This window comes from Archocentrus centrarchus, chromosome 5, assembly GCF_007364275.1.
Source record: "Archocentrus centrarchus isolate MPI-CPG fArcCen1 chromosome 5, fArcCen1, whole genome shotgun sequence".
NCBI lineage: Eukaryota > Metazoa > Chordata > Actinopteri > Cichliformes > Cichlidae > Archocentrus > Archocentrus centrarchus.
In genome coordinates, this window is record NC_044350.1 from 4420487 (window position 1) to 4435449 (window position 14963).

The 14963-nt window shown below is 40.3% G+C and overlaps 1 protein-coding gene across 1 annotated transcript in view; it reads left to right on the forward strand.

The window, feature by feature from the left end:
* The window catches only part of klhdc8a (kelch domain containing 8A), a 66253-nt gene extending 57412 nt beyond the window's left edge, over window positions 1–8841 (forward strand). Inside the window, exons 7-9 of the mRNA XM_030729676.1 lie at window positions 3472–3573; window positions 4150–4298; window positions 7630–8841. Of these exons, the coding sequence (XP_030585536.1) occupies window positions 3472–3573; window positions 4150–4298; window positions 7630–7683 (305 nt within the window). The 3' untranslated portion in view covers window positions 7684–8841. The remainder of the gene's footprint in view (window positions 1–3471; window positions 3574–4149; window positions 4299–7629) is intronic.
* The last annotated feature ends 6122 nt before the right edge of the window (window positions 8842–14963 follow it).

Consider the following 14963-nt stretch of genomic DNA (forward strand, 5'->3'; position numbering starts at 1 on the left):
TGTCACTTCCATACTGCAACCACATCAGACAGAATTGAAAAAAACACTGTCAGTCTTAAGTTTTCAGTAATTAAGGAGATTAAAGTGTAAAGTCTTTCCCACCTGTGACTTGTCTGATTTTTTTTTTTTTTTTTTAAATCCTGTTACCAATATTTTAGGATTAAAGCTGCCAATAGTTGTGTTGATGATGGATAAGAACTAACCCTGCACCTGCGTTCAATTCCCAGCAGTGTGGCTTCAGGATTGGATGCAGCAGTGTTATGGGCAGGAAGCAGCTGGGGGATCATGTTATACCCCACTCTATCTGCTGGTTTGTCAGGTAGCTGCGCAGAGGGGATTGGACCTGTGAATTACTGCATGTGGTTTCGTAAAGGACTCTTTGCAAAATTTGAGACAGTGTATCTGACATCTTCAGCCCTGCAACTTAATGACCTTTTTTCCTTTTTGACTTTTTCACCTCGTCCTACAAAACACAAAAAACAAAGGATGTCTTCTTGGTGGTTGCTGAAAACTGTTAAAAAGCTAAAACATGCCTACAAAGACCTACAAAAGCACAAGAAAGCCGACTGTTTTGACTTCAGATCCACAACTTAGGGTTAGAGTTTACAGCTGGGTTTAGCCCCATGCTAGATCGGCAAGTTATCAGGAACTACATACAGGATGAAACATTTCAAATGAAGCCACATACATTTTGGCATTTGAGTTTTTCTGTTAATAACTTTTCCATTCGTGTGTTTCAGAGGAAGAACGCACATCTTCCTTCTTCCTCTGCTGGTTAAGACACGAGTTGCACGGTGGCTGCGGAAGCATAGCACCCAACAGTGGATGAAAGTATTGCGTTACAGATTTTTTTTTTAAAAAACTGTTCTATGGTTTTTACTCATGGTTGCTCTAGTTGCACTTATAAGCATATTTTATTTAGTAACTCATGTAAAATGTTTCTTTCACTTCACCTGAGCCGCTGACTCTTTACTGCAGAGAACATCATAATCCAGTTTAAGAAGCCTAATCGTACAAAGGTTTTATCGTCTTTATATTACCTATAGTAAACGTACTCATTATGCAGAATCATATATGTGATGTTTGTGCTGGTCATAATTATTGATTTACTAATATGTATATCACAATCTTAAACTTAGTCTTAACTTCATGGAGCATGTTTCACACAGCAGACAACCAGAACAGATCTAAGGCAAACCACATGTGCTCCAGGCAGGCTCAGGTCACCCAAAATAAAGCACACAGTTTATAGCCTGAAACCAAACCAGCTACATGGCTGTGAAAAAGTATTTGCCCCCTTCCTGATTTCTTTCTTTCTTTCTTCTTCTTCTGTTTTTCCATATTTATCACAAGTTTCAGACCATCAAACAAATTTTATTAGGCAAAGATAACCCGAATAAATGCAAAATGTACAAAAATACAATACAAAATGATGATTTAATTTATTATAGGAAAAAAGTTATCAAACCTCCCTGACCCTATGTGACAAGTAATTGTCCCCTTGTTAAGTCATGAATTAACTGTGAATAACCGCATTTCTTTTGGAAAGGTGAGTTCGATTTTACTAGCCACACCCAGGCCCGATTATTGCCAGACCTGCTGAATCAAAAAATCTCTTAAATAGAACCTGTCTGAAGTAAAGTCTGCTGAAAGATCTCAAAAAGAAACACATCGTGCCACAATCTGAAGAAACGGCCGAGAAGTAAAGTCAGTGCCATCAATCAGTCTGGAAAGGGTTACAAAACCATTTCTATGGCTTTGAGAAACTTGAAACAGTGGTGAACCTTCCTGGAGGTCACAAGAGAACCTAGAACAACATCTAAAGAACTGCAGGCCTCACTTGCCTCAATTAAGGTCAGAGTTCATGATTCGGGAATAAGAAAGAGACTGGGAAAAAATGGCATCCACGGACAAAAACCAGTGCTGACCAAAAAGAACACAAATGCTTGTTTCACATTTATCAAAAAAAAAAACCTTATGATCCCCCAGACTTTTGGGAAAATATTCTGTGGACTGACAAGACAAAAGCTGGACTCTTTCAGAGGTTTGAGTCTCGTTACATCTGGCATAAATCTAACACAGAATTTCATAAAAAACAGCTTCATACCAACAGTCAAACATGGTGGTGGTAGTGTGATGGTCTGGTTGCTGCTTCAGGACATGGAAGAACTTCCATAACCAGGAATTCTGCTCTCTACCAGAAAATCCTGAAGGAGAACATCCGGCCATCAGTTTTTGCCCTGAAGCTCAAGAGCAGGACAATGATCTGAAACACGTCAGCAAGTCAACCTCTAAATAACTGGGGAAAAAAAATTAAATAAAATGAAGATTTTGGAGCGGCCTCGTCAAAGTCCAGACAAAAATCCAATTGAGATGTTTTGGTATGACCTTAAAACATACTCGAAAACCCTCCAATGTGGCTGAATTTAAGTAATTCTGCAAAGAAGAGGGGGCCCAAATTCCTCCACGGCGATGTGAACGACTCGTTGCCAGTTAAAACTAATGTTTGATTGCAGTTGCTGCCAAGGGTGGCACAAGCAGTTATGAGGTTTAGGGGGAAATTACTTGTTCACACAGGGTCAGGTAGGTTTGGATTTTTTTTTTTCCTTTAATAAATGAAATCATCATTTAAAAGCTGCATTTTGTGTTTACTCAGATTATCTGTGTCTAATATTAAAATGTATTTGCTGATCTGAAGCATGCGAGTCTGACAAATATGCAAAAAATGAAGAAGTCAGGAAGGGGCAAATAGTTTTCACAGCACTGTGAAAAACAATTATATGATGTCAGTGTGCATTTTGGTTTATGTTTGTACATAAACAAAAATCTGTAGTTTAAAATAGATTGAGGGGCACCTGGGTGGCTTAGTGGTGAAGCCGGCGACCACATACATATGCCACGTTGCGGTGCGGGCGGCGCGGGTTTGAGTCCCAGCCCGTCGCCAATTTTCCCGCGTGTCTTCCCCTGTATCTTTCCCCCATTTCCTGTCTCTCTCCACTGCCCATAAAAGCTGCTGTGGCCAAAAATGCAAAAAAAAAAAAATAGATTGAGCAACATTTTGCTTTTAAAGCTGTTGATCGCTGTCTGTGTTGCTCTGCTGATCTTAACTCATTCAAATTTATCAGTTAAGTTTAGTCTTAATGTACTAACAGAAAGACAGAATCCTCCTCACTCTCTCCCTCTCGATCTTAGCTTGACCCTCCTCTTCCCTCCTTTTCTCCCTGTCTGTAGTCTGCATTTGTTATAACCTTTTCCTGTCCTTGTTACGTATGTGTGTACGGTGCACGTCCTGGCTGCAGCTGCCTTGTGGGTGACCTGTTTGGGCAGGTCATCTTCTGAAAACTCAGCAGCATCCTGTCTGGCTGAAGGTGGACTACAGTACCACCAGACTTTATCTCAACTACTTTGTAAGCTTGTGCACACAAACATGCTCACCGCAGCTGTCGCTTGTTATCCTTCCTTTTTTTTCAGGTGCCTGGCTGAAGTCAGAGGAGACGGTGGCAATGAAAACAAAGAGAGCTGACTTTGCTGCTGCCTTCCTGCGTGGACGGATGGTGGTCGCAGGAGGACTCGGTAAGAGAGATGAACTGTGAACTAATTTCTGCTTATCAGCTTGATGAAATAAAGCTACACACAAGGATTTGATGGTTCTTAGTCACTTTTTATTGCCTGCATACAGTGTATTCCTGGGCTTTTAGATGGTCTGAATAAATTATCAGTGGCAGTTTTGTAAACTAAGCAAAACTGAAACTTTTCTGTTAGATTTCCTGTAAACACAAGCTTCCCCCTGGAAGGAGATTATCTCCATTTGCAGTGATTTATACTGCAATTTATACTGGCATGGCCCTCTTCTGGGATCTCCGTGCTCTTCCACTTGCATACATGGAAAGCCATTTGCCAGCACAGCAGTAAGAAGACCCCAACACAGAACAGAGCAGGCATCAGTGAAAACATACATGACATGAAGTCAGAAATCAAATGAAAGGAGATGCTGGGATGGAGGTGGGTTTGCAGTGTCTTGCAGACTAAATAGTGCGCCCTACATGAAGTTTGCCAATAGGCTGAATAGAGCTATCAGGTGATATGGGCTAGCATAAAGATTTGCTGATTTGCTAAGTTATTTTCCTCCACTCTTCCTCCCTTCTTTAGGTCATGAGCCTTCAGCTCTGGACACTGTGGAGGCCTTTCATCCTCAGAAGAAAAAGTGGGAAAGATTGGCTCCAATGACCTTTCCCAGATGTTCTTCTTCCTCTATTGTCATCAGAGATCGCCTCCTGGTGGTAGGAGGAGTCAACCAGGTACACAAGGACTTAGTATAAGTGGAAGCATTATGTACAGCCTTTGCAGTAAAACAGAGAATACTTACAGTAACCTCACTATTGAGCAATCAAGGCAGCTGTTGGTATCCATGGTGACAGATGCCGACCCACAATTCACCTGTTTATTTGTACTCAACCTCAGCAGTGAAGTTGTGATTTCATGCTGAGTGGTACTCCGTGGTGAAGGGCCAGTGAAGAGTGATGTGTTCTGAAAAGGACCTTAACAGCCCAACTATCTGCTCACTGCACATCTGCCCCATCGAGATCAAGCCTCTGCTGATCTGAGCCTGCTTTACACACAACAACTGTAAGCGGGCTGAAAATAGCAGTTTTTACACTGGACACTATAACCCACTATCTCTGAAATGGTCAGAGACCGGAGACGATGTCACAATATACGAGAACTTAATCGCTGCCGCACATCAGGCACAAACTCTGGCTGGCCAGTCGAAGTGTAGTTCTGAAATCGGTATAAGGTATATTTAAACATCTCTTTCAACTGTTCAGCATCTTATACATCAAGGTATTACAGTAAATAATACAACAAACTATAATCTTAACCCTGTGGATAGAAGCAGATATGAACAGATGTGAAATGTGAAAAAATCTCTCATTTGATGGTCAATACTGCCCTCTACTGGACCCAAGAATTCACCCAAGTGCTGCTCTCACTCCTGGTCCAACATACAGGTGTCGTCAGCAACAACAGGTATATACATTAAAACAGTAGTGACAACATTTAACACTTTCCAATAAATATTACCTCTAAACAACATCAATCAATTTTTAACTGAAATATGGCCGATAAAGCGATGCTGTCCTCCTCCTAAGCACAACAATAACTGATACAATAACAACCTATTAACCATTAACTGGCCAATTTAACCCAGAACAGAAACAATGGAACACAATGCTCACAAAGTAAACCTACTGGTGCTATGAATGCATACAGACCAGCAGGAGTCCGACTGTCTGAAAGCCTGATAAACTTACATGCAGCCACATTACTGTCAGACTGAGCTCTCAATAGCCAAGGCAGGGGGTGACGACTAAGCACGCTGATTGGCTGCTGGATGCACTCCCATTGGTCACTGCGTGACTCATGATCAGCCTGTGCAGGTAATGCATGGGCTGATAGGATGGGCTTTTCAATAAATATCCCTACTCATATTGGCATTATCATCATAGTTAAAAGAGGAAGAGGGAAATCTTTGTTTGCATTCTAGGCATTTTTTTTCTTCTTGACTTGGTGACTACATTACCCACTATGCAGCATGACAGCCATCAAATTCAGGTGTGCTATACTGCTACACAGCAGCCGATTGTTTTTAGTTTTCCCTCTTGTAGTCTTGAGCAACGAATGACTCAGGTGACATCACCCAAGGACATTTGCCAGACTTCACGCAGCTCCCTCTGGGGCCACAAATGACTATCCAAAGTTTTTCACACATGCAGTAGTACTCCTTGATACCTGTGAACAGACTTTGATGTATAAAGGCTCCAGAGTTTCCCTTCGAGTGCACTTTATAAAAAGCCTCTTTTGAAGTAATATGAAAAAGAAAAACAAGAAGCTTTCTGTTGTGTGTAGGTTCTGCACTCAAATCCACAAACAGCAGCAACAGCTCCTTTGGCAAAAACTCCGCTATTAAATTCTGCCCAAACTGAGAAAACAGAATTTCACAATTTAATATCGAGTTCATGCTGAATTATCTGAGTGCTTTGACCCATCCACACTGTTTTTATATTTAAGCCCTCAGGCCCAGAGACTGGTTGACAAGTCCCTGGCAACCTGCAGTTGCCGGGCAAAAATGTACATTCCCCGATCTGCTGGCAAGTGGTTGCTGTTGCAATGTGAAATCAGTCTCAAAAATGGTGCTGCACCGAAAACCTCCTTGTGGTTACTTTGGTCGTTAGTAGACTGCCGCAGCCACTCGCAGTTTGGATGAAAGATGCCGACTTTCTGCAAACACTCACCTTTTGCTCTCCAAGCTGTAGTGGAAGTTGAAAATGTGCAACGCAAACCAGAAATGGAAAACGTTCAACTTCATAGTAAAAGTTCTGCTTTAGCACCGAAACCAACATGCTTCACTGAAGATAATTTGTCTGAATTTCAGGAGCTGCCCCACACCCCAAACACTCCCCTTCCAGTCGTACATCTATGAATGTCTACTTGTACCACAATACCCATTTATTCCCATTTCCATGACCCACCCCTTTTTCTCTGGTTGTCAACCTCTCTCAAAGGCATCAGGGGATCTGCCAGGAGCCGTCACCAATGCTCAGTGAGGATTTTAACCTCTGGCCTAGAATGTTGCTTCATTATTGATCCATTATTCATCCACATTTGGGTTGGGACCCTTGGTAGCAAAAAAAGCGACTGATCTCTAGGCCTTCAGGCAGTAATCAATAACAATATAATCAGCAAGGGAAAGGCTTAGTTTTCAAACACAAGGAGCATGGTGCCTCACAGCAAGAAGGTCCTGGGTTTGAATTGACCATCTGGCCTTTCTGTGTGGAGTTTGCATGTGTGGGGTGTTCTCTCCGGGCACTCTGGCTTCATCCCACAGTCTAAAGACATGCAATTAGTGGGGTTAGGTTAAATGATGATTCTGGGTGTGAATGTGGGTGCATATAGTTGTCTGTCTGTCTCAGTTTTGTCAGCATATAATATCATCTTAGCTAGTTTTTTGTTTTGTTTTGTTTTCATTTTTAGTGTTTCGTTTTAGCTGACAGGACTAAAAACTGTCTGTTTTGTAGTATTGTGGTGACATTTTGGACCTTTTTAAAAGTACATCTTAAAGATGAATTTATTCACACATTGATTCACAGGTTCGAGCTGCATTGTGTTTTGTTTACTTATTTCAGATATTTGAAGTATGATATGAGAAAGTCAGCCTGTGCATATGAGAAAGAGGCAGTGCTGTGTAAGACTGCAGGAGACTGTAATGTTTCTGTGTATAAAATATACAATTTCTCTGAACCCAGTTTCCCAACTGCTAACAGAGCCTTAGCAGTCAGTTATTTATTGTAAGGCTCAGTCCATATGCAATGGACATTTTAGAAATTGTGACACCTCCAGTTACATTATGTTTCATTTAAATGACATATACTGAGAATGGAAGAAAAAGCAGAGTGACTTATTTTGCTCTCAGTTGATGGCTGGGCTCAGTGAGTTATGTGCATGTAAAACACATACATGGAGATTTAAATGGATTGTATGGTTATCGGGTACATGTACTTTCATTTATTTCATATACCTGTATGTGTAGAGAAATGTCTTCAGTCTTTGACTGCCAGTCTTTTCTTTCAGGTTCCCAGCTCGGCACACGAGATCCTCTACATTAAAGAAGAAGAGTATCTGTAGCCGGTAGTGACTGACACCCAGATGAATGCAGCTGATCAGTGATTCCACTTCCTCCTTTCTGAACCAGACTGTAGTGCAGTATTTAGGAAGCATCACAAACACTGAGAAATGAGTGAAAGTCCGGCTGCCTCCTGTAATGTATCAGATAACACTGCCCCCTGCTGGACTTAACTGGCACTGAGCCCCACATGTTAGCACACATACTGTATGCACAATGGAGGAGCTGGCTCTTTCTTTATACCGAGTTGATTCTTGACACTTTTATGTATGCAACACTTCTGCATTGTACGTTGTAGTGCATACTTGAGGAAGGAACTATTTTGTAGCCATCATGTTGATTACTGTGGACAGGAGAAATGTGGGAGACTTATTTATATTGCATATATAGTGATTTCATATCTGCGTTTGTTTCGTTTGTGTGCAGCTTACCAACAATTGAGCAACGGCAGATTTTAATTTAGGTAAATGACATGACTGCAATCTTTGTCTCTGATTTAATCTGATCTAGAAACAGTTCAATGTTGGGTTAATAAAGTATACTGTAACAACATTTGCACTGAATCAATCAACACTGAGTGGGAGCTTTGCCTTCAATTATTTCTAGTGTAATGTGTTGTAGTAATTACACTTAGAATGCTGTAATGAAACTCCTCTATGCTGTAATAGTGCACATTTGTGACATGCTGTAATTCACTGCATCCACGACTTGTATTAAATGACTGTATCTTTGTGGTTTAACTAATTATTGAATTGCTGTTATAAGCAAAGGGAGGAATCCTGTTGGACTTCCAGGTTGATTGTAGACGTTCTATTCCTGCAGCAATACAGTTTCTGTTTCTCTGCGTTTTATTTCATGTAACATGTGCTGTGCAGTAATATTGTAGTCATTTCACTCAGGTTGTGATGTTATAGACTGATTTTTTTGTGATGACATTTGTTTGCCTGTTCTTGTAGCTAACGACAAACTCTCACCTCTTTTGCTTGGCTTATGTGACGGATGAATAATCTGTGGACTTTTTATTCATTGTGATGACAGTTCAACCTTTGTAAAATGTTTTTTCAGTCTCCAACATGATCATGATCAGTTCTTGTTCCAACACCCAATCATGTCACCTCATACTGACAATATGTCATATTGTTATATTCAGTGAAATAAAAGGAACCTCCAGTTTGTATTACACTTTTTCCCCAGAAGATGGCAGTGATGACACATCGTTCTTGTTACACTATTTAACTCTGTCCGCAGCACACATTACAGCTGTAAAGAGGTCCATTTTTTACAGGCACACTTGACATTCAAAAAAATGTTTATTAGCAGTTATATCAGAGCATCTGTTTCACCCTTGTTCATTTAAAATGATCAGAAACTCTTGTTAAAGTAAGCATGTGTGTGTGATTGAGACATGCCAAAAATGAAGTGATAAGTTAGCCACAGTGTAGATACCCATAAACCCCATAGAAATGCCTTGTTGTGGAGCTGCAAGTACAAACAGCTATCTTGTTTAATATATAATTCAAGACTCTGAATATTTCTATAAGTGATCTTGTGAAAAAATACTCAAATGAGTAATTGTGACTAAAGAACTAAGATAGTACAATACATTTATATATTATACTGTATACTATATGCAAAAATGTTACAGAGTTATATCAAGTGTTTGGCACCACTGAGCTGACAATAATCTACTACACCAGCCAAGTTTGGCCAGTCTGGTACTGTGACTCATGGTAAATAAAATATCAAACATGTAACCCTCTGAGGTCTAAGATGTCACCTACTCTAACCCAAGGCAATCAGAATATGTCATTTTTGATGGTCGCTAGGCCTGGAGCTTATCCCAGCTATCACTGGGCAAGAGGATGTCAGTTGTCAGTCATTAGTCATTAATTGGTAAGGCAGCAGATTAGATTATCAAGAGTGTGTTTATGGCAGTTTTATTTTTATGTAAACACGATATTGATACAAAGCTGAGCAGATCTGTGTCACCAAATTTTGTGCAATTACCAAAACAAAAATATCTTTTCAGTGTCTGTCTTCATATAAATCTCAATTTGGGGACAAGGTGCATAAAATAAACACTGTGTGGCACCTGATAGAGGCACCAGTGCCAACACAGTGACAAGATGAAAAACCAAGTAAGAACGTGAGAACACAAAATGTTACATGAAGCTCAACCACAATTCCCAAAACATTGGGTTGGTGTGTAAAATGTAAATAAAGACAATGCAAATACTGGAAAATCTCATAAACCCATATTTTATTCATAGTGTGTATAAAACATATCAGAGGTTTTATATTTTAGTATTTCATTAAAAATATTGTCTCATTTTGAACTTGATGGCAGCAACATCTCAAAAGCTGGGACAGTGGCAACAAAAAGCTTTAAAATTAATTGGTACAAAAAAAAAAAAAACACCTGGGGGAATATTTTGCATCTAATTAGGTTAATTGGCAACAGGTCAGTAACATAACCAGTAAAAAAGGATCTTACAGAGGCAGAGTTTCTCTAAGGTAAAAATATGCAGCAGTTCACAAATCTGCCAAAAAAAGAAAAGAAAAAAAATGTTGGACAATTTAAGAATAATGTTTGTCAATGTAAACTTGCAAAGACATTGAATATCTCATCATCTACAACAGATATTCTGAAAATCTGGAGAAATCTGTGTGCAAGGGACAAGCCTGTAAAATCAATATTGGATACTTGTGATCTTCAGGCCTTCAGGAGGCGCTGCATTAAAACCAGCAATGATTCTGTCATGGAAATCACTGCACAGACTCGGGAACACTTCCAGAAATCACTGTCAGTAAACACAGTTCGTATTGACTAAAGAGGAGAGGGACCGTCAGGCTTGTTATCAGCATTCTCTCCCAAAGCTTGCGTCTCTGATGGTGTGGGGGTGCACTGGTGCCTCAGTGAACTGGCAGCTTCCACATCTGGAAAAGCACCACCAGTGCTGACAGGTATACACAGGTTTTATAGCAACATGTGCTCCCATCCAGGCAAAGTTCATTCAAGTTCATCTAATCCAGCAGCATGACTTCATAGTAGAAGAGTGATGAACTGGCCATCCATCAGCAATGACTTATAAATGTGATTCCTCTTTCATAAAGTAGTTGTTGATAATGGTCTTTAAGGTTTTTAAGGAGTGCAGACTAATTGGTCCAAGTAGTCATTGTGCTGACTTCCTTTGTCAAGCATGATGTATACAGATATTTAGAGACATATTAATTACAGTATATACATGTAGTCGAACAAGGCACTGTTTAGCCACACCATTAAACCACCTGCTTTCTATCCATTTCAGCAGGTCCACCTTGTGGCGACAAACAACTCAGACCCATGCAGGTATGGAGAAAGAATCCATAGGTGTCCAATGATATTCACCACCATGATTCTGTGGATCCTGTTGTTTGTGTAGGTTTTTGGTGGGGCCAATTCTGGAGGTCAGCTCAGTGCCTTAAGTTTGTTGTTGTGTCTCTAAGATGTTCTTGAGCAGTTGTTTTTGTACACTGGTGGAGTCCATTCTCCTGCTTGGGGAGGCCACCACTGTCGGGGAGTGCCCCTACCATGTTTTTTTTTTTTTTTTGGTCAGCAACAACATTATTGGGGTGGTTCATGTTCTTTTCCAATAATCCATTATATTGCAAAACAATGCTTTACCCCATGAGGTCTTCCTATTATCGGTCTCCTTGTGTAAAAACATTTCAGTCTGAGCTCAACAACAAAAGGTTCATTCACCATGGAAAAACTGATGTAAAGTTGCAGAAGACCTTCAATATTGGAATTATTGTTATGGAGCTATTGTACAACATCTCCAAAAAGGATGCAGTGGAAAGTTTCTGGAAAGATTCTGATTACAGCAAATGGCCCATCAGTACTGCTCACTGAAGTGTAGCACACATTCTCCTCCAAGCAGTGTGTAGCTTCCTGAACAGAAGGCATTACGTAAGATCTTCTCCTCAAATCAGAGGTCATGGTGTCACTATTAGAGGCAGAGTCAATGTAGTCTTACATGTATAGTAAGAAGGCACCATTCAACACAGCTAACTGAATTCTCTTTGAGGGAAAAAGAAAGAAAAGAAAATGGATGGATGGATGGATGGATGGGGACTGATTGGGACTGATTGGGACTGACTGTACCGATGTCATGACTTTAATGTTTTAATAAAAGAAATGTAATTAGAGTTGGGTGGCTCATCCATTATTTAAACACTCACTAACATTAGCCTGTAAACTAATGCTGCTGCTCCCACCCTCTCCAGGCATCACAGTGGAACAAAGATTTGGAATTAATAGTTCTACCAACTCCCCACCACGGCCCACCACCACATTAATGCCTGTGTGGAATCAGGCTCAGGGCTGGGAGGTGCAGTTACACTTTAAATGAATGTACATGTTACTCTGTACAACTGTGTAACTCACTTGTGTGCTTTTAATAGTTAGACAACAGCGTCACGAGTTGTACCATTTAAAGGCTGGACCCAGCTAATGCTTAAGATACACACACACACACAAACTCTGTTATGCCACATTTCCGCTGAGCATCTGTCATTCATTGATCAGACAGGATGTCACATTGACACTATCAGCAAAATCTTATTGATTTACAAAAGGTGATTTAAAGTCTAACTGCATTTTAGCTTTCTTTAACACACTGTAGAATTAATATATAACAGATGGAAGCTGTCTAACTACTGTCTAACACATTTTAGCCCAGACAGAATTATGACCGAGCGCTGCAGTTGTGCTCAGAGTTTAATACAATCTGCCAGCTTATTTGGTTTTCATCTTGTGAGTATTGCAGGGGGAAAAAGGAGCACTACAGTGCTTAACAAACCACCACAAAATGTAATGTTAATGCCATAGCTTCCCTAAATTAACAGTACTGGTTTCTGTAATGGTTAAACCACCAGTATGTGCAAACTCTTTAACTGAAATTATATTTTCAATGTAAAAAATATAATCATTGTTATTATCCATGAATTTTTCAAATTCATGAATTTTATGCTTGATTGTTATTTTTTAAGTTCCATCACTCCCTCAGTTATTTCAGACATGCCAGGTTAAATTGCAGCTAAAAATGTGGCTTCTTACATTTACTGCTAGCAGTTAGCTGTGAGCTGTGACAAAAACACTAACAAAAGCTGGATGCTGAGGAATATTTAAATATTTTAATTGCTTATTGTACTGCAAATGCAGTTCTGGAGTAATAATCCTGAAATAAATGTAGTCAAACTTTTTTTTTAATTGAAACCAGAAGTTACAAAAATATATTTAAGCCCCTTAAATGTTGGTTATTGCTCATTTTTAGGTGTCCACTCTTTAATAAACTGTTCATCCTGTTTTGATTAAATCGGGCTCATTTGAAGTAAAAGTTTATCAATGACATCATCGCATTTCAGATCTTATGATTCTCTCTCTGTTGAGGCCTTGAGGCGACTGTTGTTGTGATTTTGCTACACTTAAAAAAAAAAAAAAATTAAACTGAATTGACTTCAAATGAATGAACTCTCACTGTTCTTAATGGAGTTGACGTTGTAACGGTCAGGCAGAGAGAATGGAAACTTCTTAAGAGGATTCTCGAGCTAAGCGGATTTATTCTTAGTTCACGTGATGCAGTATTTACTAGACGTGGGTCTTACTGTATTCATCAGCAACACTGCAATTAAAATTTCAGTCACTGTATGAACTCACACTGAATTCACAAAGTGACTTGTGTTCTAAAGAATGGCACACCATAAATATACAGGATTACAGTCTCATATGGTGAATCCTATGATAGACACGCCTTCACACTGGTCAGTTATAACATTATGACCACCCGGCTAATATTATGTTGGTCCCCTTTTTGCCGCCAAAACAGCCCTGACTCAGGGAGGCGTGGACTCCACTAGACCCCTGAATGTATGCTGTGGTATCTGCACCAAGATGTTAACAGCAGATCCTTTAAGTCCGGTAAGCTGCGAGGTAGGGCCTCCATGGATCGGACTTATTTGTCCAGCACATCCCACAGATGTCCTGATGAAACCGACTGACACCATGAGGAGGACCTACACAACACTGGGCAGGTGGTTTAAATGCTGTGGAAGAACTGTATATACTGTTAATAATATGTCTTTGTGCAATCAGCTATCCACAGCATAGAAAAAAAGAAAGGTGCGTGATGGTGTGCTGAGTGTCAACTGTGGAAAGTTTGTATGAATAAATAAGATCTCGGCTCACCTTCATACTACACCCTGTATTCTAAAGGTTTTTTGATTTTATTATAGTTAAATAATTATTTTGCACATGCATTCTGCACATGCCTACTCATGGTGTAGAAAGGAAGTTAGAAGTTAACGTCAATCAGAAAAAATCAAAATGTTGAACGAGGTGTTGAGTTGATTGACTTTGGTAACCAATTTGTGGATTGAAGATTACTGTAAAACAAACACAGCGTTTTTGATCTCCCAGTAGACTGTTTATAAAAACAGCTCTGCAGGATGATGCTCACTGCACCATTCATTTCTCATAAGACATTTTTCATTCAGTGGTGCAATTTTCAGTCTCAAAGTTGCATTGTAAACTGTAGAGACCGGACATGTGACCCTATTCATTAGCTGACATTAGCTAACAACACTGGACAGATATTTTCTGTGGAGCGAAATAAGAAAAGCCGCACCGCTGTCTGCCAGTGAAGACACAACAGAATGAAACTGTGCTGGTCTGGTTACATGTGGACATGCAGTGTAGTATGTGCTGCCTCTGATACTCCAGACTACTTCCAAACCAGGAAGTGAGGTGAGAAGGGAAGACAAAACAGCACTGGGCCCCAGCAACGTCTCGGCAAAGTGGCTGCCCTTGGCAACACCAAGGCGGTCTGTGCCAGTTTTAGCCCACTTCTGTCCCTGGGCTTCTTTGAGCCCAGAAGAATGTCAGGGGGGAGATTTGGAAACCTTCCCTCAGCTCAGGATGAATGGCCGTCCCCCGCGCTCTCTCCCATCCCCTTCAACCTTCCTCCTCTACTCTGAGGGGGGAAGCAGAAAACTGTGGCAGGCTCGAGTTGGAGTGCTCCCTTCTTCTCCTCACTGCCGCCAATGGTGAGAGTGCTGTCACGAACATCACCCAATCACTTCATTCCATCAAAGTATTCCTCCTAAAGGACACGGTCACTGCTTGTGTCTGTCTCTTTTTTAAAGTTTTGATCATAATTCCTCTTTGTAATGGTAACATTGTACTCAGAAAGTTCATTTCTGGCATCTGGGGGAAAACTAGATGGCCTAAAAGATGATAGAAAGT